Source organism: Astatotilapia calliptera, chromosome 17, assembly GCF_900246225.1.
Source record: "Astatotilapia calliptera chromosome 17, fAstCal1.2, whole genome shotgun sequence".
Taxonomy (NCBI): domain Eukaryota; kingdom Metazoa; phylum Chordata; class Actinopteri; order Cichliformes; family Cichlidae; genus Astatotilapia; species Astatotilapia calliptera.
Window position 1 is genome coordinate 12,608,600 of NC_039318.1, and position 27,467 is coordinate 12,636,066.

The 27,467-nt window shown below is 43.3% G+C and overlaps 1 protein-coding gene across 5 annotated transcripts in view; it reads right to left on the reverse strand.

Annotated features, from left to right (window-relative positions):
* Positions 1-27,467, reverse strand: part of kank4 (KN motif and ankyrin repeat domains 4) — an 85,717-nt gene that overhangs the window by 12,600 nt on the left and 45,650 nt on the right. For 4 of the 5 annotated variants that reach the window (XM_026146223.1, XM_026146222.1, XM_026146226.1 and 1 more), the window contains exons 2-3: positions 5,819-5,892; positions 1,760-5,236 (exon numbers count right to left, since the gene is read on the reverse strand). In XM_026146223.1, the coding sequence (XP_026002008.1) occupies positions 1,760-5,236; positions 5,819-5,837 (3,496 nt within the window). In that variant the 5' untranslated portion in view covers positions 5,838-5,892. Of the gene's footprint in view, positions 1-1,759; positions 5,237-5,818; positions 5,893-17,358; positions 17,561-27,467 lie in introns of those variants that run through there. The other variant, XM_026146225.1, reaches the window with a different exon arrangement.

Here is a 27,467-nt window from a genome sequence, read left to right on the forward strand (position 1 = left end):
TTTTAATTAGATTTAACTTTCCAAGTACACACTAAGGCCTCGAAGTATTCTCCATGGAAATATATACAGGTCAAGACTATACACCTTATTGACAACATCCAACCTTGACTCTGCCAGGCCCATTTATGTATGTAACTGCCCAGGAATTGATTCTGTGTGGGCTCTTATGCTGACTCCCTTTGGCTGTGAGCCCAGTATAGCTGTCTCAGTTGTGCGTGACAGCAGACATGGTGCAGAGTATCTGTAATGTTTTATGTAAGGACACAAGACCGTAGCTTTGAGCCAAAAAATACCAGTTTAAAAAAAATTCCCAGGGACCACCATCTAAGAAGAATGATGCTTTTAGATCTAGTACCTCCCAGGAGAGCAACATGGAGAGGAGGGTTAGAAACATACTTGAAATATAAAAATATCCTTTTCCTAATTCCTAATAAATAAATTAGTTGTGTGATTTAACCCTCCTTCGCTTTGTCAGAGATATTTCACTCAAGGCACAGATTGACTAGAATGAGTGAATTCCTCAATGCAGCAGTAGGCGTTTCTTTTTAACACACACAGAAGATGATAAGACGTTTAAAAGGCCACACTGGGAAACTTCACATCAGCCATAGGCACCTCAGAAATGGGTCTGAAATACGCACATCCCAAACCTGACTTAAAAACACTCCTGTACCACACTGTGCTCCCGGCACTGAACTGTAGATGAACTTTGAAAATAAAATATGTGTGTGATAGTTGAGCGAGTGAGTACCATGACCAGAAACAGGAGAGACATATCAGGGGAGGGAAGAGAGAGGCGTCATCTGTTTGATATATGTGTGAGGACCGGTGCTTAAGGATCCATTCGACTGTGTACTGTAAACAGATGCTTAACCACACGTGTGAACTTTGCCGTGTGATTCTGTCTTTGCATATATTGTGGGGAACAAGAAATGTGTACGTGTGCTCTTGAAGGTCACTGAACCATGTCATTTTGACAGTTTTTAGTAATGTGTGTTTTTTTCCACTCTTGTATATTACAGAAAAAAATGCCTATTCCCAGCTCCCCATCCCTCATCCCTCCTCCACTCTGCATTTCAGAGTAAAACTGACATTTACTGTAGCAACAGTGCTCAGTGTATTTTGTGCTCTGCGTAATATGTCTTATATTAACAATGCCTGCACTCTCCAGAAAGAAAAGGCACATCAATTTCAAGATATTAACCTTAAAATAAGTTAAGCAATGTCATTTATTTCTATCGCGATCCTATTACAGCATCTAATTTCATGACTAAGGCACACTAAAACTTTTGTAGTACTTTTGTAGTACAGTACTATTCATAGAAGCAGGAGAAGTGATAATTTGACAGCATATCAACTTGAGTATAATGTTCCCAGTAATTGAATGGGAGCAGTGTGGTTTCAAGTTGCAATGAAAAAAATCTGTGCTGTGAACGCACCATTTGTAAGAGTTTGCAGGGCTAAGATGCGCCTATACAAGTGAAACCATGGATATTTGTCTAACCACACTGAAAATGTTTGGCTGTTTCTGCAGGAGTTCTTTTTAGGGAGAGAAGTCAATGTTTCAGGCTAATGAGCTGTACACATTTATAATACTTCATGACAATTATAGATCATAAGGGACATGTTGTAATGAAGCGGCATGGATAATGCATCATTATGCTCCTTGAAAGGATTTATTCAGTGACTATAAGAGAGAAATGGCTTTAGCTAATACAAATAGGTGAGCAGCTATCAGACAGATGAACCACGGGCCTACCTTGTTCTTGCTGTTTGCTGGCAGCAGCCGCTTTCTGGCTTGGGGAGTAGAAGGCAGAGAGGACACTGAGGGAGCTGACCAGTTGGCTCTGAATGGAGCTCATTTTGGAAGTACCAGGTTTCCCCGCTGGTTTCCCTGTCGCTGCTGCTGCTGGGGCTGCTTTCCCCGCTGGCTTGGCTGACGTTGCCTTTCCAGCCTCTGCTCTTTTCCCTGTCGTCTTTTTCTGTGTGCTCGCGCTCTCCTGCTGGCTGGCTGTTTGCTGAGTGCCAGAGCTGCTTCCAAGATGTGCCCACTGCTCTCCTAGCAGCCCCGTTATCCGAGTTACAACTTGACCCAAAGCTGCAGGCGATGTTGGTGATTCGCTGGAGCCTCTTCGAGGAGGCTGGGCCTCCCCGGTGTCGCGACGTGAACCCTGGGCTTCGCTTGAGCCACGGCGCTGAGCTGCTTCACTGGAGCCTCTGCGCAGTGACTGTGTCTCACTGGCATCTTTCGGAGAGGCCTGAGCCTCACTGGAGCTTCTACGTGAACCCTGAGGTTGAGTTTGAGCATCGCTTGACGCTTGGCGAGGTGGTTGGGTCTGGGCTTCTCCCGATCCCCGTCTAGGAGTGTGTGATGCACCAGACACCCTCTGCGGTGCTTTCAGCTCTTTTGAGTCCCGCCGAGGTACAGAAGTTTGAGATTGCGCTTGTATTGATTTAGGCCTGACTTGGACTTCACTAGAGCCCGGAGACAAGGCCTGAGTCTCAGACTGAAGTCGAGATTCAGACTGCTTCTCTCCAGACCCTCCAGGAGGTTTCTTTGCTATAGTGTGGTCCTCAACCTGAGGCACAGACGGTGTTTGATGTTTTACCTGTGTTTCAGAGAGCTGTTCTGGGGACCGAGCTTCAAGCTGAGCTGCACTCTGTTCCTGCACCTGGGGCTGGGTTTTCGTCTGCGGCTGGGTCTGAGTTTCACTGGATCCCCTACGAGGACGCACAGGCACCACCTGAAGTTGAGGAGGTGACGGCTGAGTTTGCTCCACTGAGGGTTTCCTGCCTCTTTGTGGTCTTACAGGAGCTGCTGTCTTCACAGCTGAATTCCCCTCAGTTACTGCAACAGTGTCAGCGGCTACAGTTTCCTTGACTGCTGCAGACATAACCTCCCCGGCTCCTGTTTCTTTCTTCTCTGTAGTCTCTTCTCTGTAGGGCAGCTGGTCTCTTCTCTGTAGGGCAGCTGGTCTTGTTTCAACCACTTCTGTAATTTCTTTTGTTTCTGAGTCATCTTGTTCGGAACTCACTTTAATCTTATTTTCTACTGCTTTAGCAGCCGAACTGGCGCACTCTTCATTCTTCCTAACAACATCTAAAGTTTTTATGCTTTCTACAGCTGCCGCTGAGCTTTCTGATAAAACCTCAGCAACTAAACGTTCACTCTCTCTTTTAATTCTTTCGTATGTTTCCCTGTCTTCTGTTCTTTCGCTCACCACGACTTCGTCTCTTTGGCTGCCTGTGTTCTCACTCACTTGACTCTCTGCTTCTACACCTCTGGCTGGGTTGTTGTCATGACGTCTCTCCATCTCTGTCTCAGTCTGCTGGTCTGCTCTCTGGGCTACCTCTGTCTCTGTCACTCTGTCCACAGTGCCCACCCTTTCTGTCTCTGTCCCTCTGTCAACACTGCTGGCCCTCGGTCTGTGAGGATGGTCCGTCACCATCTCGCCTTCTGTTTCTGTGACTTGGTTTACCCTTTCGGCCACGGGGGTCTCGGTCATCTGATCCAGGGTGATGATGCTCTCGGTTAGTGTGCCTCGTTCCATGCTGTTGGCTCTGGGCCTCGGTGGACTTGTCGCTGTTATCGCCGCCTCCATCTCTGTCTCCTGGTCATGCGTGTCAGCTTTTCCCGTCACTGGTCCTTGATCTGTACTTTTAGTCTCTTGTTTTGGTATGCACACTTCAATGCAGATTTTTTCAGTGTCTGTCCCCTGATCTACAGTACCAGGCGATTCTGTCTCTGTTTCTTGGTGGGTAAAATCTATCCTTTCTGTCACTGTCCCTGTGTCAATGCTCTCTCTTCTTGGACGTTCATGTGCGGTGCAAACCTCCACTCTCGTTCCCTCACTCAGTTGTAGTATTCTCTCCTCTTTTAGCTTGTTCTCCTCTATTTGCTGTTTCAAAAGAGCATTAGTGCTCTCTAGCTCCTGGCTAGCCTGAATAAGTTTAGTCTCTAGTACTGTTAGCTTCTCCTGCAACTTCTGCATATCATCTGGATCCTTTGGTTTTCCTTCTTTTGCTGCAGTCTCTGTTTCTTTTAAAGCCACTGTGATAGATAGTAATTCCTCCCCTGAAATGTCTCGTGGCAGTTTTTGCACTGTCTGTCCCAGTGGACTCTCTGTTTCTTTTTGTTTTTCAAGTATGTCCAGCTGCAGTGATTGTCTCTCCACTTCTTGTGCTGAGGACATGCTACTTTTTCCTTGTGCCAAGCTCTCCACTTCAGATAGTAACACGTTAGTTTTCTCTGTCTCACCTTGTTTCTCCTTCCCTGCAGCTTGGTTTGATGGCCCAAGACTTGTGTCTTCTAAACGTCCAGTGGGTTGAGTCTTTAGGACTAACTTCATCTCCTGTGAAGGTCTCTGTCCTTGCGATTGATTATTTGTCCTAGAATCGTAACCTGTTGGTACTGTAGCAGATAATTTGGAAGCCTGGGCCTTGGCTTGTGCTTGTAGCTGAAGAAGCAGCTGCTCCCGCTCCTCCCTCAAAGAGCAGATCTGAGCTTTCAGTTCTGGGATGGTTTTGACCTGTTCCTCGAGCTCTCTGACCCGCTTCAGTGCAACAGTAATCTGCTGGTGAAGACCTGCTCGATCTTGGGGAACACAGCGTCTTTCTGTTACGTCTGGTGAAGCCCGGAACATGTTCTCTGTTGAGCCGTTTTCTGGTGTTCCCACGGTACGGTCAGGACTGCTTGAATCTGAACTCTTACGCTGCTGTAGCGTGATGGGCATGCTCGATGCTCTGAGCAGATTTGGACGACTCTGAATCTGAATCCCCCCAGTTTTGTCTTCAGCACCGCGAGCCCCCGCGCCTACTTCATCTTTGGGTTTAGTTGAAACATAGCCAGTTCCTTGACTTGTGGTCCCCCTGCAGCTCTGGCTGGAAATCACGCCTTCATTTGCTCGAAAGTCAAAGATCTGTTGAACCTCTGTCACTCGTGATTTAGGCTTGGGACCCAGGGTAGACGTCCCAGACCAAGTACTGTCCTTTTCCTTTGGGGGAGGCCTTACTCCATGCCCAGGAAGACTAAAATTTCTGGGCAGAGTGCTGAATTTAGGTGGGCCCTTTACCCTGCGCTGAATGTGGACCCTTTTGATTGTGTTGCCTTTTTCAATATCATCAACATACTTGAGGAAATCAAGATCCAGGTGGAAGCCATAGGGAGTCTCCACTGAGTAGGGCAGCTGCTTCCTTTGAACACCACCCTCACTGGCCTTGGACTGAAAGCCATTGGCTGTAAGAATTAACATCAAATGATTCATTAATGAAATAAGTCATTAGTTGGTGCTTATTTTCATACTTCAGTGACTAGTCATAGTAATACTGTAGTATCCGATATGAAAGAACTAAACATGTGCAATTAGTTTACAATAAGAACATGAACCAAATCACACATCATCAGCATTATTAATTCTTTTCACCCCCTCGTGCAAACAGGCTATACTGTGCCGAACACACAGTGCTTCATTATGTAAAACCCGATCACTTACTGGGAAGTAATTATCATGCAGTGATTGCGCCAAAACAAACTAATCAGCATGTAAAATGCTGCTCATGCTGTGTCAACTTATGAATGCAGTATGAGACGGGGTGGTTATCACCTGAAGGAAATAAGCCCATAGCTGTTTTTGGCCACATGAAAGGAACAGCGAGATAAAAATGTCACCTTTTATGTCATGAACTAGATTATATATTGGAATAAAAGCAAAAAATAGAGTCTGACTTATTAAGCTTCTCACAGTTGTTAAAAAAGGTTGCTGCACATGTTAGAAGCACAGAGGATTGCTTGTTTAACTACAGGCTTGGCGACACTCACCACTTTTCTTGTCCATCATGGGAGGCCGAGTTCTCAGTCATCTACTTGTGTTTGCTAGAGTAGGAGCTAACAGCCTGGGAGAAAAAAAGCAGAAATGAGAGAGAAACATGAGAAACTGAAATATCGCCCACTAATATTATGCAAATAGAACCAAATTCTGCAAGAGTAAATTTATGGCATTTACATCATGCCTTTGGACTTTTTTCAATATCAAGAAAATGGCAGTTCTGTTAAATCAAACAAAACAAACCAAGACAAAAGCATGTGAGCCCTGCAGATAAAGGACCAGAAAATTTTTCACAGTGAAGTTATTGCTTTCCAAGATTCTTGTAATATGTTTTCACTGATTTAGTGAAGCCACCAAAATAAGACAAAACAATTTCTTAGAGATATGATATTTTTTATATATAAAACAGGCAGACTTAATACACACGACTGTTATATTTCAACTCTGGCTCTCCACAGTGTATCTGTTATCTTGTCTTCCTCCCCTCACTCTAAGGTTGGATGGCTGTGCCTCCCTGAGCCTGGTTATGCTGAAGATTTCATATTGTCAAAAGGGGTTTTTTCCTTTCCACAGTCGCCAGGTGCTTGCTCATGGGGATCCCCTGATTTTTGGGGTTTCTCTCTATTATTGCAGGATCTTCACCTTAAAATAGAAAACACCTTGAAGCAACTGATTTGGTGCTATCTAAATAAAACTGAATTGAACTACTGTGCCTCATTAGTTTATTTTTATTAGGAAAATGATAAATGGATGCACATTGTATGTTTAAAAATAAATATGCAGTCACATACAAATCAAATCAAATCAAATCACTTTTATTGTCACATCACATGTGCAGGTACATTGGTACAGCACATGTGAGTGAAATTCTTGTGTGCGAGCCCCACAAGCAACAGAGTTGTGCAAAATACAATAATGTAAACAAGCAAAATACAAGAATGGCTACATCTGAAACTAATAAATATATGTACAATATATAATAGTATATGCATTTCTGGATGTGTATACTAAATATTTTTCTACGTGTGTGTGTGTGTGTGTGTGTGTGTGTGTGTGTGTGTGTACACATTTTTACAAATTAAATAGTAAAAAAATAAAATAAAATAATAATAATATAAAATATAAAATATACAGAGTGAGACATGTGCAAAACAGTGGCGTTACTGTACAGTATGGAGTGCATAATGTTAAAGTTCCAGTAGTGAAGCTGAGGTGTCTATGACGTGTTCAGCAGTCTGATGGCCTGGTGGAAGAAGCTGTCTCTCAGTCTGCTGGTACGGGACCGGATGCTGCAGAACCTCCTTCCTGATGGAAGTAGTCTGAACAGTTTATGGCTGGGGTGACTGGAGTCCTTGATGATCCTCCCCGCTTTCCTCAGGCACCGTTTCCTGTAGATGTCTTGGAGGGAGGGAAGCTCACCTCCAATTATCCGTTCAGAGCACCGCACTACTCGCTGGAGAGCTTTGCAGTTGTAGGCGGTGCTGTTGCCATACCAGGTGGTGATGCATCCAGTGAGGATGCTCTCAATGGCACAGTGATAGAAGGTCCTGAGGATGCGGGGGCTCATGCCGAATCTTTTCAGTCTCCTGAGAAAGAAGAGGCGCTGCTGCGCCTTCTTCACTGTTTTGTTTGTGTGTACTGACCACGTAAGATCCTCAGCCAGATGTACTCCAAGGAACCGGAAGCTGCTCACTCTCTCCACAGCAGCGCCGTTGATGGTGATGGGGGTGTGTACTTCTCTGCACCTCCGGAAGTCCACTATCAACTCCTTTGTCTTTGCGACGTTGAGGGTGAGATGGTTGTCTTGACACCAGTGGGTCAGGGCGCTGACCTCCTCCCTGTAAGCCGTCTCATCACCGTTGGTGATAAGACCCACCACTGTAGTGTCGTCCGCAAACTTCACAATGATGTTGGAGTTGTTAGTGGCCGTGCAGTCGTAGGTGTAGAGTGAGTACAGGAGGGCTCAGTACACACCCCTGTGGTGCACCAGTGTTCAGTGTGACGGGGGATGAGGTGATGCTGCCCAGTCTGACCACCTGGCGTCTGTCAGACAGGAAGCTAAGGATCCAGCTGCAGAGGGAGCTGCTCAGTCCTAGATCCTGCAGTTTCCTGTCCAGCTTCGAGGGAACGATGGTATTGAATGCTGAGCTGTAATCTACAAACAGCATTCTCACATACGTGTCTCTCTTCTCCAGGTGTGACAGGGCAGTATGTAGTGTCAGGGCTATGGCATCATCAGTGGACCTGTTGTGGCGGTATGCGAACTGTAGAGGGTCCAGTGAGTCGGGTAGTGCAGAGCAGATGAAGTCCCTGACCAGCTTCTCGAAGCATTTGCTCACGATGGGGGTCAGGGCTACAGGTCGCCAGTCGTTCAATGAGGAGATGGTGGAGGATTTGGGTACAGGGACGATGGTGGCCATTTTGAAGCAGGCTGGGACTACAGACAGAGAGAGGGAAAGGTTGAAGATGTGCGTGAACACTCCAGCCAGCTGAGCCGCGCATGACTTGAGGACGCGGCCGGTAATCCCGTCCGGACCAGTAGCTTTGCGTGCGTTCACCTTCCTGAAGCACTTCCGCACATCCTCCTCAGACACAGTGTGCGCACTGACGTCATCCGCGGTGTGCACACTGTCCGGTCTCATGGTGTTCGCTGTGTCGAATCTAGCGTAGAATACGTTTAGATCCTCACACAGAGAGGCCGTGGTCTGCGGTGTGCTGGTTTTCCCTCTAAAGTCTGTCTAAAGTCCCTCTAAAGTCTACAGTATTGTACAGTCTTGGGTACCCCACTGAAGACGAAAAACATTTAGGTCTGCCAAGAAAAAGCAAAAATTAGTAGCACATTGCAGTTAATTGCAGTGCCGCTGTACCCATTAGCTTAAACTCGCCTTTCGTCAGCCTTTAGGCTCCACTTAGGTCAGCACAACCGAGGACAAGCTCACAAATGTTTGCATAATTTGTTCCACATGGAGAAGCCAATAAACCAGAGCTGCTATGACATTTTTTTTTTTACAATTAGTTTATTGCACAGTAGACCTATGTGAGAGGGAAAAGAATTCAGAATGTGGAGTCAAAACTTTTAAGGACTAAAAGCTTCTAATAAAATATCCAATACTCACAGTAAAAATAACGGCAATTTGCCCAACTTTGAGTGAGTTGCACAGTTCAAATCCATATTAAATGAACACGAGCAGCTGCATGAGCAGCCAAATATCAGCTCTAAGGCTATTTAGAAAATAGGCACACATTATTCACGCAATTTCCATGCAAATTTATGGCACTGTAGAGGATACCTGCTATGTATGAGACATATAGCACATAAGTGCCCGAGGCTGTGCTTTAATAAGCACTGGAGTTCAAACGTCGACACCTGAGGTAGCTAAGAGGCTTAAATTAGCATTTTCATTATTTTTAGGAGTTCCACAACCATATATGTAGTATATGAATACTACAGATGAGTGTTTTACACTCCTCACTGATGCTCTGTATTCTATAATACCTCTAGCACTCAGTTTCAAGTCACTGCAGACAGCTGATTCGATGGATGCAACGGTGCAACAGTGAAAGCCATTTTTCTTGTTTTGATGCTGTATTTAGATTCAAAGAAGATAAAAGTCTAGTGGGAACATAGAAACGCTGTCTTCTAAGAGGTAGTTTCCCCATTTGTGATGACTTCTTTGACGTGTGGATGAGAACATTAAAAAAAAAAAGTCACCCGGATGAAGAATCTCACTACTGACTAACCACTTGTCATTTTTGATCACATTTTCAAGCAACCATGCACCAAATTAAATCAAATGTTTGTACCACAAAGTGCTGAGATTATTTTGAAGTAAGTTCGTGGTCTAGTTTGTGGGAAAAATGTGTCAGGCAGTGCCGAGTGAGGACATACTGCAAGGCAAGCATTACATGAGATGGCAATATAATCAATCAAAATGACAGCCAGTCCACCCAGGGACCTAAACAGGAGCTGTGACAAGCTCTGTTTGGCCTCCTGTCCCCTCCTGTGCAGACTGAGCCTTAATAATGAAAAGAAGAGGTGACCTAGAGCAAAGTTGTTGTCTCAGTTACAGATGAACAGATAAACACAGACACACAAAGAGAAACACCGATCATCTGACTGACAGTCGCTGCACACGATCTGACAGGGCGATGGCTACCATGGCAACCACTGCAAATCCACTATTTCTGTGTGTCCCAGGAGTGAGACAAGAGAACGGGCATTCCTGACTCCTCGTGACACTCAATGCGGCTACAATCACCTCGCTGTCCATAAGGCTTAATTAGCTGATTCGGGAGCAAAAGAATGATGCTGGTAATTGCAGAGCGAAGTACAGGCACACCCCAGTGGCAATTACACACAGTGGGCAGGCAACAAGACCCGCCTTAATTAGATCATTACCGAAGACAGAGGTAGAATGGGGGAAAATGGAGCAGGGACAAGAGAGAGAAGAAAAACAAAAGCTTCGAAATGACAGATAGGTTTGACAAGATGGGATGAGCAGGGTAAATGTGGGGTGGGGGGGGGGGGGGGGGAAGAACTGCTATGGTTTTCCCAAATGAGACATTCTTCCTGACCTTCCCTAATGTGGAAGTTACAGGACTTTTGTTTAAAGTTTCCTCTTTTAATTAAAGTCATTCCTAATGTGTGTGTGTGTTTAATGAAGGTCTCAGAGCAACAGAAGGATCGTGTTACATTAAGCAGTGTACTGTGGATGATTAGCATAAATGATAAGACATAACAATCAGTCTATAGTGTTAAATGCATATGTTTCTAAATTGCATGCACTGTTATTTCAGCATAACTAGAAGATTACCCAGGTTAGACTAGTAATTAAATACTGAAAGCCCACGGTGACACTGATGATGCACAATACACACTGGATTACAGTCATAATGAGTATGAGCTGAAAGCTCCAAAAGGCTATGCTAATCCAAATTGAAAGTATCTGCTAGAGGCCACGCGAAGCTAAAAGGAGGCCACGGGTGTGAGTGTTCAAAACTGTTTGTGTGTATCAGCACCAATTTAGCCACTCTCTTTGTCAGTGTTTATTTTTGTGTGTGTGTGTGTGTGTGTGTGTGTGTGTGTGTGTGTGTGTGTGTGTGTGTGTGTGTGTGTGTGTTTGCTAGCTCTGCCTTCACCATGTAGGTTCACGTGTGTGTCAGGTTGAGTGACTGTGTTTGTTACTCCGTGTCTCTCAGACGCACGTAACCCCCTTAAAGGACGTGCCACAGTCTCTTGACACCAATCCTATAAGTGTGACAGCTGGTCGAGAGGCAGCGATGGTGATAATGCGAAGAGTAATGACAGTACAGTAAATAAGCCCGTAGTGACAGCTGTGGGTTTTCATATGTCATCAGTATAGAAACCACAACCACACTAAGATAACTGTTCTTTTTTTTTCTTTTGCACAGACCACGAGATCAACACCAACATTTATTTATTCATTGAGTTTTTTTAAAATGTGTTTTTTTATTTTATGCGAAGGCATCAAATGCGTGTACCCTGGCTGTCACCCTTGCCAGATTATACACACAGCACCGACTCAGGGATTCACACATGCACATCAGGCAAACACACATACAATTACTGGTGACTTAACCTACCAAGAAGCATTAATTGAATGTCATGGGTCATTACACTGGAGTGCCTGTGTACTGGAGATTGAATTAGTCGGATACACTGACACACAGCAGGACTGGATAGAAGACAGAACAGCAGGAAATGAGATTGGAGAGAGCGAGAGGGAGGCTAGAGGTGGGCGGATGGGAGAGGGAGAAAAGTGGGCGGGAAAGTGAAAAAGAGGCAGAGACGGGAGTGGCAGATGTACTCGTATCTCGTGCAAGCAGAGCGGTTTCGCTCTCATTTTTCCCGCTCTCCTGGCTGTCCCAGCATCCCTTCTCTCATTTTCTGTTTCAAACTTTATCTCATAAAAAAGAAATTACCCATGAATTCACTACAATCTCTCATATACTCTGAAGCATTGTGCACTGACTGCAGCTGGCGCTTCAAACACAAGTGTTCATCAGCTGTGTGAAAGTGACATTAAAGAAACTGCACGCAGCAGCAGATTAAAGAATAACAGGCAGGCTAAGCAACAGTAACACAGGTCCCAAGGTCTTATCACAGGACCGACATGCATGGAAACAGCTATCTCTGTTTACCCTTGTACTGCCCTGAGAATCCAAGCAGGAGCGTCCAGCTTAATGTGCCAACTCTCAGCCCGAGATAAAAACACATTTGAGGAGGAGCACATGTGCAGAGAAACACAGGGATACGCATAAAGATGTGAATATGCAAACTACAGCTGGTAAAAGCTTATGACAGCACAAGACTGCCAGAGTGCAGTTTCAACAAATATAAAGTCAGAGGTAGAAACCCATGGTGGGGACAGCCAGAGCTGAATTTGCAGCCATATTTGGATGCCACTTTAATTACTCTGGTATAATCACAGCTCACTTCACTTTAGCTTGATAACTGGCATCGTTGTCTCACTGAGACTCCTCTCTGCTGGATGTTTTAGCCTCTGCAGTCAGCCAGTGTTCACCTCGCTGCTATGAGAGCTGTCATCAGGTTTGTGACTTTTTCAGTTGGTCCCAAAAGGTTGATTCTGTTCATTTGGACGTAGCGTTTTCAATGGGAGAAACATTTTGTCACTCATCCAAGTGACTTCTTCAGTCTCAGCTGACTGCAGGTTTCCCCAATCTTATAAACAGTGCATTTGCACATTAACTGAAGCAAGCACCACTGAATGAACAATGGGCTGAGAGGTCAGTTCCTTGATCATTAATATGCAAATTATCATGACCATTAATCAACAACCACTGATCATTGATCAAAGACCAGAATCAACTTTTGGGGATTTACATATGGATGATTGAGCATGCATCAAGACATTTTTTTTGGGGGGGGGGGGGGGGGGGGGTGTCAATCTGATGTGCTCATCTGTGTCACATTACAGATGCATCCCCTTTGATACAAATGTGAGTGAAGGACGCAGCTGACGGTGCAATTAGTTCAATCTCATGAATTGCAGGTGCAGATAACAGTTTTTGCATAATGACTTTGTTGCTACTGTGCAACAAAGTGTGAAAACTGGTAAAATTTACCGACAAGTCAACTGGGAACTGGAAAGTTTAGGCTCACGCAGCACAAAGAATGCTGTTAGCATCCAGAATACAAGGAGTGAATTGGGGGGACATTTATCTGATATTGCAGAGCTTAGTCTGTCTGTGTTCTGCAGAAATAGATCAATCTCTCTCTGCTCTACAAGAGCTATTTGAGTAGAGTCTGGGCCATCCCACCCCAGTCTAAGATTATCTCTGTCTATGTATAGTGCATTACAAGAAAAAGGTCCTGCTGTATTACATCTTCTGGTCCAATTTATCATTAATTTACTTCACCCCAGACCTTTAGGTCTATTCTAGTTCATCTTCAGTCCTAATCCTGTATGATCCAGTCAAGTTTAGTCTAACAGCGTCTGCATTCATCAGGGGCCAGATTGTTCCCCTCGTGCTAAACAACATCTGGCTTTCAACTCCAGAGAGAAAATGAGAGAGGGAACTTCTGTCTATGGGCTTCATTAAACAGTGGCAAAATTTTCCCACAGGGTTGCAGTGAGCAAGCTATTATAGGTCAGTTAAAAGTGACGTTTTTTTCTGTGGAAGAACTGCAAATTCAGGATATGGCCTTTATTGGACGGTTTAATAAGAATCCGTCTTTGAAAAGAGCATGAAGTTTAATGTAGCTGTAATAATCAGATGTCTGTACAATAGTGAGTTCACTAGTTACCTCCAGTTGTTGGCTGGTTATCAGCAAAGTCCTTACAACGTCTCTCTTATCAGTTATTCACAGAATGAAGGGGGAAAAAAACATCTTTCTAAGCTCAAGGCCAACAATAAAAATTGGTCCTTATATAAAAAGACCAAAAGGCACAAAGCAATGTTTTTTTTTATGCACTTGCCAGTTTTAGGACGCCACACAAAGAACTTTGTTTAAAAAGGAATACTGCAGACCCCAAGTATTGTACTGATGATTCACAAAGACCATTCAGGAGAACTCCGAGCTTTCTGACTTGCCAAATATTTCTGCCTTGCTGTTTTCTAACATGCAAGTAAAGTAAAAATAAATTCCAAGGAGTCTTAGTCTTAATATATCTGATCATGAGGTTTCCTGAAAACCACACAAATTGCTTAACTTACACTCTAATAAAGTTATTTCAGAAAAAAATAGAAACTGTGGGGAAGTGGCACTGCGTGGATATTCACTTAGCAAAAGCCGTGGTTGTCATTTTCACACTGAGATTTCAGTGGGTAACTGTGCAGTGGTTTAAACAATTTATAACAATGAAATAAATACACACTGCACGTCAACAAGACAAAGCTTTAAGATTTAGTTCACCATTCAGCAATAAATGCGTCTACTCTACAATGCAACACAATAAATGTTGTCTTTACCCCCACCAAGGGTGTTATGTTTTTGCGAGTGTGCATACCTGCATGTCATTGTGTCTGTAAACACAATAGCTCAAAAAGTTTTGTATGAATTCTTTTTTGCCTGTCCCATTCAGCACTGGAGCAGTCAGAATTATTGTCTGAAGGCCAAGAAAAATGCTGAGCAGATTTATTTTCCCAAGTGGATCCATCAGATCCAGGCCCCAGATATAGATGCCCCCCAGATCATGAGAGCCCATGGAGGACCACTGGAGGGGCAGCAGCACCACCCTCCTAGAAAAGAGCTGAGGAGAGCCCAAAACGGTGGGGTCACCCAGCAGCCACGTTGCAGAAGCCACAGAGGGCTGCGGCGACGTGCCCATAGGCTCCGCCAGCAACCTGCTACGCTAGAGCGGACTGAGGGCCCTCCAACCTCCGGAAGGGGCCCGACTGAACCATGGGTGCCAGGCACCGCCCCCAGACTCAGGACATATTTCCTGGGATTCTGGGCCTCCCTGCATCCCAGACCCCGACCAGACAGCCAACTCACTCTCCCAGCCCAGGGGTGAACAGAGGTGTGAAGACCCCATACCGCTCTCCGCCCGCTCATATGTGGTGTTTTGTATGAATTCTGATAAAAAAAACTTTGTAGAGGGGTAGCGTGGGGTCATGTTAAATAAAAATCCATTAGAATTCGCCTTTCATCCACCAAGGTCTTCAAGCTCAGTTTAATGATTTATTGATCAAAAATGGACAAAAAGCCTTATGACTTAGAAACTATGATTCTGATAAGTGTGGTGTGTATGTGGTGTCAACATATAGAAAGTACCATATAAAGATTTAGAATATTGTGTAACATTTGACCTCTGACCTCTCCTTCAAAGTCAGTAAATAGATCTGAAGGTCAAAGTGATAATATTGCTATACAGACCTGTTTAAAACTATGTTTCTTACTTCCAGTGTTTGTACTGACTACAAATGGGCATATAAGGAATAATATATGGAGATTCTTCTTCAAGGTCAAATAAAGTCAAACCTTTCTGAAATATCTGTTATCTTTAAAACTATGCTTAAAATCTACTGCCTTTGTTAGAAGCATTTAGGACATGAGATTAGTATATCGGGATTGTAAATATCAACGTTTCCATGCCAGATTTGACCTCCGGCCTAATTTTTACATTTCACATGTGCCTATTACATCACGTATTTTAAAATGAGTTTCAACAGAGAAAATAACAAAAGCCTGCACATTTAAAGAAAGGACAAAGGACATTCAGTAGAACTGCCATGGACACAGCTCCACTCATATGTAACCCTTTCTAAATGTAATGAATGTTTTCCAGATACTGTAGCCCATCTGTCCACTGAGGCAATATGTCCTGCTTAAGTAATTACATCTGCCCTTTAATAGTTGGTAATAAATGTTATTAAGGCCCTCAAACAAATTTTCCATTTTTACTCAGTCTTATGACACCAGTCTACAACATAATTAGCTGTTTTCAAATACAGAATGGGTGAGGGGCTGACAGAGTAAGTGCAGTGTTTTATCAGTAATAGCGTGGACACGACCTCGTGCAACCACCCCTGTCCTGCTTCTGCGGTGTCTGTCAAAGGACAGATAACGCTTACGCCACGCCTTCGCTGCAACTGCCTTTTATCTCTTCTATCTCTGCATCTCTTCTGTCTCTTATTGCATGAGCTCTGTATGCCTCCATAGACATAGTGAAAGGAGCTTGTCTTTTCCTCACGTTCTGTAGTGGCATTCCAAAAATGAGGAACAGCTGCATGCTTTCATTAGCGATAAAGGAGGTGCTGTACCATCTATTATTCATTCTAGTTTGAGATATGTTAGCATTATGGTTACTTCCCCTCATGGGTGTAATAACAGTGGTGAAGCTAATTAGCATTTGGGTCATCTGACTATTGATGTGTCAACAGTCGGTGAAACGATGCTGACAAAAAAGGGTAGAAACTAGAGAAACATGCAGAAAACAGAATAAATCTGTGACATCTGTCAGAAAGACAGATGGGATTAGGAATGTCTAAGGTTATGCAGTCTGGATTTGAAAGGCTTAGATGGTCAAAGATAAAAAGGAGGGAAACATGACAAACAGCAGAGACTCAGTTACACATCCGTGAAGTTACGTCCTCTTTGACAGGTAAAAGCAAGTCTTTCTCAAACACGCACACATACAGAATGTATGCGTAACATGCATAAACTACGGAAGTGACAGCGTAAGCGGTCTGAGATGTGTTTCTGTGAGTGTTAACATGAGTTTAAAAAAAACAGGGTCCCCTTGCTCATTAATTATGGCTTTCTACTTACACAGAAACACAGAAGGCACGCGCACGCACAAACACACACAAGTAAACACACATACAGATTTGCATAAAAACAGGAAACTCTAACAAAGTAAAGCAATCATGAAGTAAGTGATCTGTGCACAGAAGCACATGGAAACGTGCATGCAAGCACATAATTCTGCCAGAGAGGACGGCTTGAAGCCAGCAGAATATAAGTGCAGGAAAGCAATTCAGCTTGGTACAGCAGCACATTCTGCAGAACAAGCAGGAGGTCTGTGCAAAGAAATCAACACTTATAAATTCACACTCTATCGCTCTTAGCATAGCATGAGGCAAAACTTCCAGCTTTGCTTCCCTTTGCATGTACGGAAAAAAAACACACATAAGTTGAGTATGTCATCTCTTATTTTACTGTGTTTGTTTTAATGCATTATTGTGCGCTGCCTCTTACATCCCCAGCAAATATATCGCTGCCAAAGCTGTGTGGGGGAGTGCGAACATTGTCCGACCAGAACAATACTACCCTCTCTCCATTACACTCGTGCACATCCTGTACATACACCCCTTTCCCTTTTCCACACTTTCTTTCTCACACATCCGAGGCTCCTGCACATGTGACCTATGTTCTAGACTGTAAAAATAGAGCAGGGAGGAGGAGGAAGGTAAGGCGAACAGAAAAAAGCAGAGCAAACAACGGTGAATGATGGCAAATTGTTCATGAGACATGAAAGCTGAGGGGAAAAAATGAAGAGTGGCAAGAAAAACAGAGTTAATTCACAGGGGGAATTTTTTCTCTCACCTGCCATGTAGCTCTTCTTACCTCCTGTCCTTCCTGTTTCTGTGAATGCTACTGACCCTGTCTCTCTTAATATCAGCAGAGAAAAAACGAGAAAAAAACTGAAAAAGAGGAGGGGAGGATGGGTGGGAAAGAGGGGATGTGTTGGCATATGGTGCCAGAGGTAGAGAAGAGAAGAGAAGAGAAGAGAAGAGAAGAGAAGAGAAGAGAAGAGAAGAGAAGAGAAGAGAAGAGAAGAGAAGAGAAGAGAAGAGAAGAGAAGAGAAGAGAAGAGAAGATCAGTTGTCTCAGTCTGATAGATTCACCAGCCTCCTTGGTGCAACCAACTGGCCCAGAAAAAAACAAAAATAACACCCTAATAGACAAATGGGCTCAACAGAAAACACACGAACAAAAACACATACAGACACACAAGTGTATGGTAATGAACCACCAGCACAGCAACTTCCAAGCATGCATAGAAATGGAAGCTTATAAAGCTCATGATTTGAACAGATAACAACAGAACAACAGAGGAGTCTTGTCTGGTTTTTAATTTATGCACCTCTTTTTAAGTACAAGTGTGTGTTCATTCATGCACCTACTGTTGCGTGTACATGCTTAGTTCTGGGCTGTGTGCATGTGCAGTAGTGTCTGTGTGTACTGCCTCTGGGCTAAAAGGTCTAACCCTGCAACGATCACACGCTGTGTAACACTGTAATATTTACTGGAGGACTCAAAATTACCCCCTCCACAGTGCTGCCACATGAGACTGGATCACACTACTTTCAAGGTGCTCCAGACTATCATATCTCTGAAATTTATCAAGTAAACCCCAAGTTATCTCAGTCTGGCTCAATAACAGAAAGCAGTCTAATGAGTAAACCCAGCCCGGTTGACTCTATAGTGTAAATGAGGTAAATAATTAACTGCCTTTAAATAGGCTAACTGCCCAGGCTAATGGGTCCTATCTCTTATCTCACTCCTGCACTGATTCCTCAGTCCAACAATGCTAATTCCTCTCTCCACGTGTGCAAACTTCTACTCGAGAGCTGCTCGACATCACAGCATGCAAAGAAAGAAAAAAATATCCAGCATGTCATATGAGCAGTGCTGGCCATAATGTGTGCAAAGTAATCAGATTACATTGTTTTCTGTAACTCAGTAAAATAAGGTGACCTTTTACTGTGCACTTCTGTAACAATCAGCTGACTTCAGCTAGTACGGAGTGAGGAGGCTAAAGTGTGCACCTTCTCAGGAGTGGAGAAATCAATATTACTTTCCAGCTGAGCAGCCAAAGCTTGATTTTCAGCAGGTGACAAAAGCAGTGATGAGCAGTCAGGCTTGTAGCGGTGCGTTAAGCCTACCTGTACCTGTTTCTAAAATAGAGTCACAGTGGTCAAAACATTTTTCTGTGATCCACCTCAACTCTGCCGTTAGCTTGGTGATAAAACTTCAAAGCTAAAATGAAGCTCTTCTAGGTATCCTCATTAAATAAGCATCATCCATCATATTTATCATCAATTATATAAACTATTCATCATATATTACTTTCTTATTGCTTATTTTCTTATTATTAAGCACTTGGTGACAGTGGGAAGGAAAAAAGCCTGTTTTTTTAAAACCTATTAAGGGTGTTGACTTGCACAAGGAACCTTTGTCAAACATGAACTCAGACAATATTCACAGTTTCTGTGGCTAAATCCCTCTCGATATATGTCTAACACACTGCACCCTATCAGCTCACATCCTTTCATCTAAAGCAGCGGACTGAAAGAGGGTGTGATGCAGCCTAGGGGGTTAAACTTCTCCCTTCCCAATCACATGAACCTCTCCTGTCAGGCGGTATCAGATCCCACCTCAGACCCTAAGGACTTCTCGAGGAATCACTCCTTCCCTGTCTTTTCATTATATGTTGCAGTGATGTTGTCTGTCCATCTTGGTTCCTCTTGTGTTAAAACAAAAGAAAAATGTAACTTTTAAGTGCAGGCAAAGTTTGTGGAGTGAGCTGTTGCCTCAAGAGAGGTTCAAATAACTTAATATTGCATTCATGCACAATTTAAGAGCAGCAGGAAATCAAGATGTGGCTATGTGCAGCACCCTCAGTAATGACTTTCACGTGGTTCATGCCCTTCTCTTCATGTATAAGGTCTTAAATAATCAGACCCCATCTTATGTCTGTGAAGGTTCTCAGTCATCCAGGTCATCGTAGTCAAAGGAGCTTGCAAAGAAAAGCGTCTGGACTTCTTTAAGTTGCTTGAAGACGTTTCACCTCTCATCCGAGAAGCTTCTTCAGTTCTAAGGTCAAATGGTGGAGAGTCCCAGATATAAACCTAGTGGGAGAAACCCCCCACAGAGGGACAAAAGGACCCCCTGATGATCATCTAATCGCCTGAGCCAAGGTGCGAAACTGGGTGTGGGTCCCAATCAGCCAGAGTTTCGGGTGTGTTCATTGTGAAACCTGGCCCCACCTTATCATGCGAATTCCTGAGGTCAGATGGCCCAGGATGTGAGTGGGCGTTAAGGCGTCTGGGATCTCAAAACTGGATTATAGATGGCAGAGAGTTGGTGTCGTAAACCCCCGCCTCTGTTCAAAGATGGTCGCTCACAGTGGACATAGATGGCTTCTTTCACTCCTCTTTCAAACCATCTGTCCTCTCTGTCCAAAATGTGAACATTGGCATCCTCGAAAGAGTGACCTTTATCCTTAAGATGCAGATGGACTGCTGAGTCTTGTCCTGTGGAGGTGGCTCTTCTATGTTGTGCCATGCGCTTGTGAAGTGGCTGTTTGGTCTCTCCAATGTAGAGGTCTGAGCATTCCTCGCTGCACTGTACAGCATACACCACATTGTTAAGTCTGTGTTTTGACGTTTTGTCTTTCGGGTGAACCAGTTTCTGTCTGAGCGTGTTGCTGGGTCTGAAATACACCGGGATGTCATGCTTGGAGAAAACTCTCCTGAGTTTTTCTGATACACCGGCTACATGGGGGATGACAATGTTGTTGCGTCTGTCTTTCTTATCCTCCCTCGCTGGTGTCTGGTCTTCTTTTCTCTGCCTCTTTGCTGACTTTAAGAATGCCCATTTAGGATAGCCGCACGTTTTGAGTGCTTCCTTTACATGTGTGTGTTCCTTCTTTTTTCCTTCAGGCTTAGAGGGAACATGTTCTGCCCGGTGGTGTAGGGTCCTAATTACTCCAAGTTTGTGTTCCAAAGGGTGATGGGAGTCAAAGAGGAGGTACTGGTCCGTGTGTGTGGGCTTCCGGTAAACTTCGATGTTGAGGTTGCCGTTCTCTTCAATGTGCACAGCGCAGTCCAGGAAAGGCAAACAGTTGTCCTTTGTGTCTTCCCTGGTGAACCTGATGTTCTTATCCACAGCGTTAATGTGCGCAGTGAAGGATTCCACTTCTTGTGTCTTGATTTTGACCCAGGTGTCGTCCACATATCTGTACCAGTGGCTGGGTACTCTTCCTTTGAAAGAGCCAAGAGCCTTCCTTTCCACTTCCTCCATGTAAAGGTTGGCTACAATAGGTCACACGGGGGAGCCCATGGCACAGCCATGTTTTTGTCTGTAAAAGCCTTCGTTGTACTTGAAATATGTAGTGGTGAGGCAGAGGTCTAACAGTGTGCAGATCTGATCGGGTGTGAAGTTGGTCCTGTCCTTCAAGGAGCTGTCTTCTTGTAGTCGTTTTCTGACAGTCTCCACGGCCTCCGTGGTGGGTATGCAAGTGAAGAGAGAGACTACATCAAAGGACACCATGGTTTCATCTGGATCCAGGGTAAGTTTCTGGACCTTGTCGGTGAAGTCGGTGGAGTTCTTGATGTGGTGTGGGGTGTTCCCCACGAGAGGAGCAAGGATGGTAGCAAGGTGTTTAGCAATGTCATAAGTGGCTGAGTTTATGCTACTGACTATGGGTCTGAGTGGGACAGCTTCCTTGTGGATTTTAGGAAGTCCATAGATGCAGGGTATGGCATCCCCTGGGTAAAGGCAGTGATATGTAAGGCGGTCAATAATTTTGTCCTTTTCAAAGTCTTGAAGGCAAGCTATAACTTTCTTTTTGTAGCTGCTTGTGGGGTCTCGCTTTAGGGCTTCGTAGGTATTGTTTTCACTGAGGAGAGTAGTGATCTTTGTATGGTAATCTGTAGTGTTTAGGACCACGGTGCATCTTCCCTTATCAGCTGGTAAAACAGTGATGTTGTGGTCTTTGCTCAGGGAAGCGACGGCCTTCTTTTCCTGTATTGTGAGGTTGGATGGAGGGACTTTGGCACTGGAGAGCGTGGCTGAGACTTTCATCCTGATTTTCTTCAAGCAACTTAAAGAAGTCCAGACGCTTTTCTTTGCAAGCTCCTTTGATGACCCCATCTTATATTAAAAACCTTATAGTACATACTTGGGCTCCCTAAGGGGGGGCTTTCCATGATCAGCTGAGCATATTAATCTCTGGCTCTCTTCCACAGTGTGTTTTTGGTTCTGTCTTCTTCCTCTCACCTGCAACTTGTCGCGGCAGATGGCTGCTCCTCCCTGAGCCCGGAGCTTCCTGTTAAAATTGAGTTTTTTCTCCCCATTGTCACCAAGTGGTTGCTCATAGCATTTGATTGTTGTGTTTTTCTCTGTATTATATTAATGTCTTAACCTTAGAATATAAAGGTAACTTTTGTTACAATTTGCTACTGAAGTGATCTGAATTGAATTGAACTGTATGAACCATAATAACCATAGTAATTCAACTGGCCAACATTCACGAGTAGGGCATTTGTGACAAAGTCTTTTGTATATCAACAGTCTCGGTGTTCCAGCTGAGGTAAAAACACGCAGTTAAAATTTTAAAACAACACAAGGCAGCATTGTGTAAAGCCTGACACCCCAGGATTCTGCAAATGTATGTTTTTAAATACGTGTGGCTGTGTGTAAGTGTGAGAACATAAAAATGCTTTAACTGCTGCACTCCACTGTTCAGAATAACAGCTTCGAGTCATATACTGAATGTTTTCACAACGGTGGGAGTTGCAAAGATTAAAAGTCTGCAAACAAAAGTATTTGTTACATGCAGCCTGTAGTTACAACTAATGTTTAGTGGTCACCACCAGGCACTGAATTCATAACTCACTATTACCTAAGACTCATGCAAGCCTTCAGCTCACCTCTGATTGGATCACAAAGTCAAATATTTTGACTTGGCATACATTTTTTTTCATCATCGCAGTTCTGGGAACAGCAATTAAAATATTTAGATTATACTGTTAGGAGCATTCCTGCTAATCAGTTTAAATGTCTGCTATGTCTCGCAAAATAATTTTGTATAATATTGTTACAGTTTTAGCAAACTGGCAGCCTGGGCTTTATGCCAAGTCTTGCAACACACAATTATCCACGCAAGTGTCGTCTGCAGTATGTGTATGCGTGTGTCTGAGTGGGTTCAAGTGTGAAAAACCAAAAACTGTTTTTACTGGCAAAGCTCACAGTTCTCAAACCACTTCCAGCAGCTTTGAGCCTTCTGGAAATAAAAGTTTTCTTCTCAAAATAAACTAAAACGTCATTTACTCACAAAGTTTTCAGTTTTTATTCGTATACTGTGCTTTCGCACCAGGGTCTGGAAATATGAGTCAGTTTTATACATTAAACTGGGAAGATGACATGTAGGAAAATAGTTCATAGTCAAATTTCACAATTATGAAATGTAACTTGGCAGCAAAGTACGATTTATTAAAAACAAATTTCAGACTCATTTGTTTTGTTGGGGGAGTTTTCATCCAGTTAATCTTCCTTTTCACAAGGCCTTGCTTTCCTAATATATAATAAATATTATTTTGCATCTGTGAGTCATGGGTAGACTTGCATTATTCCACATTATTCAAGCAAGAACGATTTACAGTATTTAGCAAATATGTTGGCTCACCAGAACTTTCAAACTGATTTTAATTTATAGTCGCATCGCTTTTCCAGTGTTTGAAATGCATGTCGTGTGTATGCATAATTGAAGCCATACATCACTGCTTCAGTGTGCACACAGTCTGAAGGTCCGGTCCATATATAGTCTAGACTAACCTTGCAGCACCAGCTGATGATATTAAAGGCCGTGACCCCCACCAAAAAGAATGTGTGCTTTGTTTTCATTGTTCTTGTTTTCTCATTCTTTCATGGAAATCACACATGTAGACACAGACAAGAATAACACCCAAGATAAACACTTTGAGAAGTGCTGCTGGGAGATTCTACTAGCCCGCTTTTTAGCCCCTTACTTGTCATACACTCCTCAAATAAACTAAAGGAACAGATAAAACACTAAAAATCAGACCTCTTATGCTGAAAACCTCTTATTTGAAAAAAATAAATAAATCATGCTCCATGATTTTTTAGGAATTAGAGGATGACACAACTCTTGATAGAAATGAACATTTTTAACCAACAGATGGCTGAATTCACCCTGAAAATCCAAATGAACAAAATTATGTATCAGGCTAGTCCATTTTGTGGAAATTTAATTGCCGCAACTCAGTAGTTTGTTTGGCCCCCATGTGCTTGTATGCATGGCCACAATGTTGGGTCATGCTCCTCATGAGATTACTGATGATGTCCTGGGGGATCTCCTCCCAGATCTGGACCAGGGCATCAATGAGCTACCGGACAGTCCTACGTGTAACCGGGTGGCACTGAATGGATTGAAACATCATGTTTCAAAATAAATAAATATATAGGTTCTATTGGATTTCAGTCAGGCGAGCCGGGGAGCAATCAATGGTATCAATTCCTTCATCCTGCAGGAACTGCCTGCATACTCTCGTCACAAGAGGCTAGTTCCAGGAGGAATCCAGCATCCACTTCACCAGCGTAGTGTCTGACAATGGGTCCAAGGATTTCCTTCCGATATTTAATGGCAGTCAGGCTGCAGATGCCTATCCTGTAGACGTCTGTGTGTTCCTGTATGGATATGTCTCCCCGAACACAACACCAAACAAGTCACGCTCAATGATGTTACAGGCAGCATAATGGCAAATGCCATTCAGGCTCCATGGTATCGGGCAAAGGGTCCACTAGATGACATTAGTCCCTGAGTCCACACTCATGAAGTTTGTTTCTGATTGTTTGGTCATAAACGTTAACATATTAACACTAGTGGCCCGCTGTGGTCATTTTTTATAGCTCATCCCGTTCCTCCTTGCACAAAGGAGCAGATACTGGTCCTGCTGATGAGTTACTACGGCCCTGTCCAGCTCTCCAAGTAACTGCCTGTTTCCCCAAATCTCCTCCATGCTCTTGAGACTGTGCTGAGAGACACAGCAAACCTTCTGGCAACGGCACATATTGATGTTCCATCCTGGAGGAATTGAACTACCTGAGCAACCTCTGCAGGGTCCAGGTATTGCATCATGCTACAAGTAGTGACATTGGCCCTAGCCAAATGCAAAACTAGTGAAAAACAGAAAAGATAAGCAGGGAAAACTTGTTAGTGGCCTCCTTGTTGCACCTGTTGTTAATTTCATTAACACCAAATTAGCTAAAACTGATTAACAACCCCCTCTGCTACTTTACTGACCAGATCTATATCCCAGAAGTTTAACTGACTCAATGCTCTACTTTAATGTTTCTGAACAGTATATTTTTGGCGAGCCTCTGTTACTTTGTGTATTCCAAGGAGGAGTGTAGAGAGGCAGCAAATGCTGAATTCATTAACGCTAAAAATGTCAAAATCTTGACAAAAATCATTCAAGAGTGAAATAAAGCACCACTCTTGACATTATGCCCACCGACTGAGCATTAAATCAGAATCTCTCCATCTATCTCACATCAAAAGACACAGACAAGAACACCAAGAGTGAGTGTAGCGTTGTACCGACAGGTAGGGATGCAACCACTGCAAATTAAGTAGCTGCAATAATGTAATCAGTTCCAGGCTGAATCCCCTTCATGCAGCTTGTTTTTAACTCTTATTAAAAAGTTGAAGCAATGCCTGGGCAAATTCTGTCTGTTCAAGAGTAGCAGCAAATACTCATGACTAAGATGGTTTTAAAATAGGAAAAACAGTGAAACGAGCATCGAAATCATAACCAGAATACGTTAATAATGACCAGGACTTTCCACTCTAAACAAGTGTGTGTTTGTATTGCTGGGCTATGGTTAGCAGATAGACATCCTGAGGAAGGCCAGTTTCTGATAAGGCCATTAGGCAGGGAAAAGACTGTTTATATGTTGTAACAGAACTGACCACAGAGCGGACGTCACTGCTCAAGTGGAAACGATCTGAGCTATCTTGAACATTGTGTGTGTATGAGAGAGACAGAGTGCTACAAAATGAAGACTGCAGATTAAAATCAATAACTATCACTCTTTTCTTGACTTTCCAATTAAATATGGTGAGATTGCCGAGAGAATACAAAAACTACCGACAGCCGCCAGTGCTACCCCTCAGCCTGCATGTACACACACCCACGGTATCCCTTTCAAAAACCTACATTGCTTTGTTCTCACGTTATCGCATTCACAAGATTTTCAGAAAACTTACTTTGACTTTTAGGTCGAGGTCACTGAGATTCAAACTCATCCAAGATTTTTAGTCGATGTATCAATTTGAAAATCATAGATGACTTCCTTCTTGAGTTATTGCATTCACAAGAATTTCAGAAAGCTTGACCTCTGTTCTTGACCTTGAGGTCAAGCTCAGTGAGATTCGAACTCGCCTGAGATTTTCAGTAGATACACCTGTGGTATTAATTTGAAGCCAGTTGCTGCCCGCCCAGCGGGGTGACGACAATACCCCATCAGCCTTTTATGGCTGAGGAGTAAAACTGAAAAATACTGCATGCATTTCATGTAGATATGGTTGCTATGTTACTATGTCAGCAAACAGTGTCAACAACAGGTTGAGTACTGAAAGCTGTCATTTGTAAAATAGTCCAGCTCTACATTTCTGTTATTTCAGATTCATTTAGATTTGCCAGATGCTTTTCTTTGTATGCTACGAGAGCACATTTCCATGGTTTGCCCATTTATTTTACGCTCTCACAAGAGCCTCAAAAGAGTTACTACAATCCACAATTTCTGCTAAATCAATAATCCTCTCTAGCTGTCCGGGAGAGACTTCATTAGAACAAATAAATTGGGGAAGCGTATGCACATGTGCTGAGGTCGGACCAGTGCATGTCAACTGCTTTTAACTGTTTCTCACTGTGAAATTTAAACAACTAAAATGAGCTGGGAAAAAGTGCAATACAGGCCAGCACCGAAACTTTATTTTTGGATTAAATTCACTTTAAAAGGCTTCCAATCCTTTTACTGTGTTACTTTAAGTGTAAGTGAGCATGAAAGCCTCATTTAAATTCATTTTATTATGCTTTCATTTGAATCAATGAAGCACAAATCACCTAAATCACTTCTTTTTTTTATTTGTTTGCCATTCAATCCAATACACGATGTTTATCAGTTTATGAGCTCGCATGTTTCCATCAGCTCGCTCGCTACATGTCCAGTGTTCATTGATTTCCGAGGAGGCACTCTCTGGTGATTGCTGACAACAGTGTAACTTCAGCATTAGTTTCTTGTCAAATGCCTCCCTGCCTTGAAAAAAAAAAACAAACTCGTGTCACTCTCTGACTTTTTGAGATAGTTTTCCGATTTGAAAGGATGGAGAAAATCTGCATAAAAGTGTGAAAAAGGCAAAAAGAAAAAGCACAAACCGACAAAAAAAGAGAGAAAGAAACACAGATTTATCATCGAGTGTGGGTGAAGTATGGCCGAGCAATAAGCTGATTGCTTCCCACAGACAGTCTCTTCTAAAGGCCTGAACTCTGCTGACCTGTGTGGGTGAAGGAATATACAAACTAAATTCTGCTTTCTAATATCACTAATTAGCATAACATAGAAGAAACCATATCTAAAGAGCACAAAGGGAGCATGGAGGAAGACCATTTATACAGTAGTTTATGTGTTTATTTATCTGTGTTTCACTGTAGAAGCACAGTGTGTGTTGTTTTTCTCCTTCTTGGTATCTAGCCATAGGTATTCCTGCCCATGAATCAGCATCAAAGCCACAAAAACTTAAACAATAACTAGAACTGACAGCCGGTGTATCTGAACCTCCTGCCTATCACGGGAAAGGTGTAGGTTATGTATGAAAACACATGAAAGCAGTTAAGACTGAA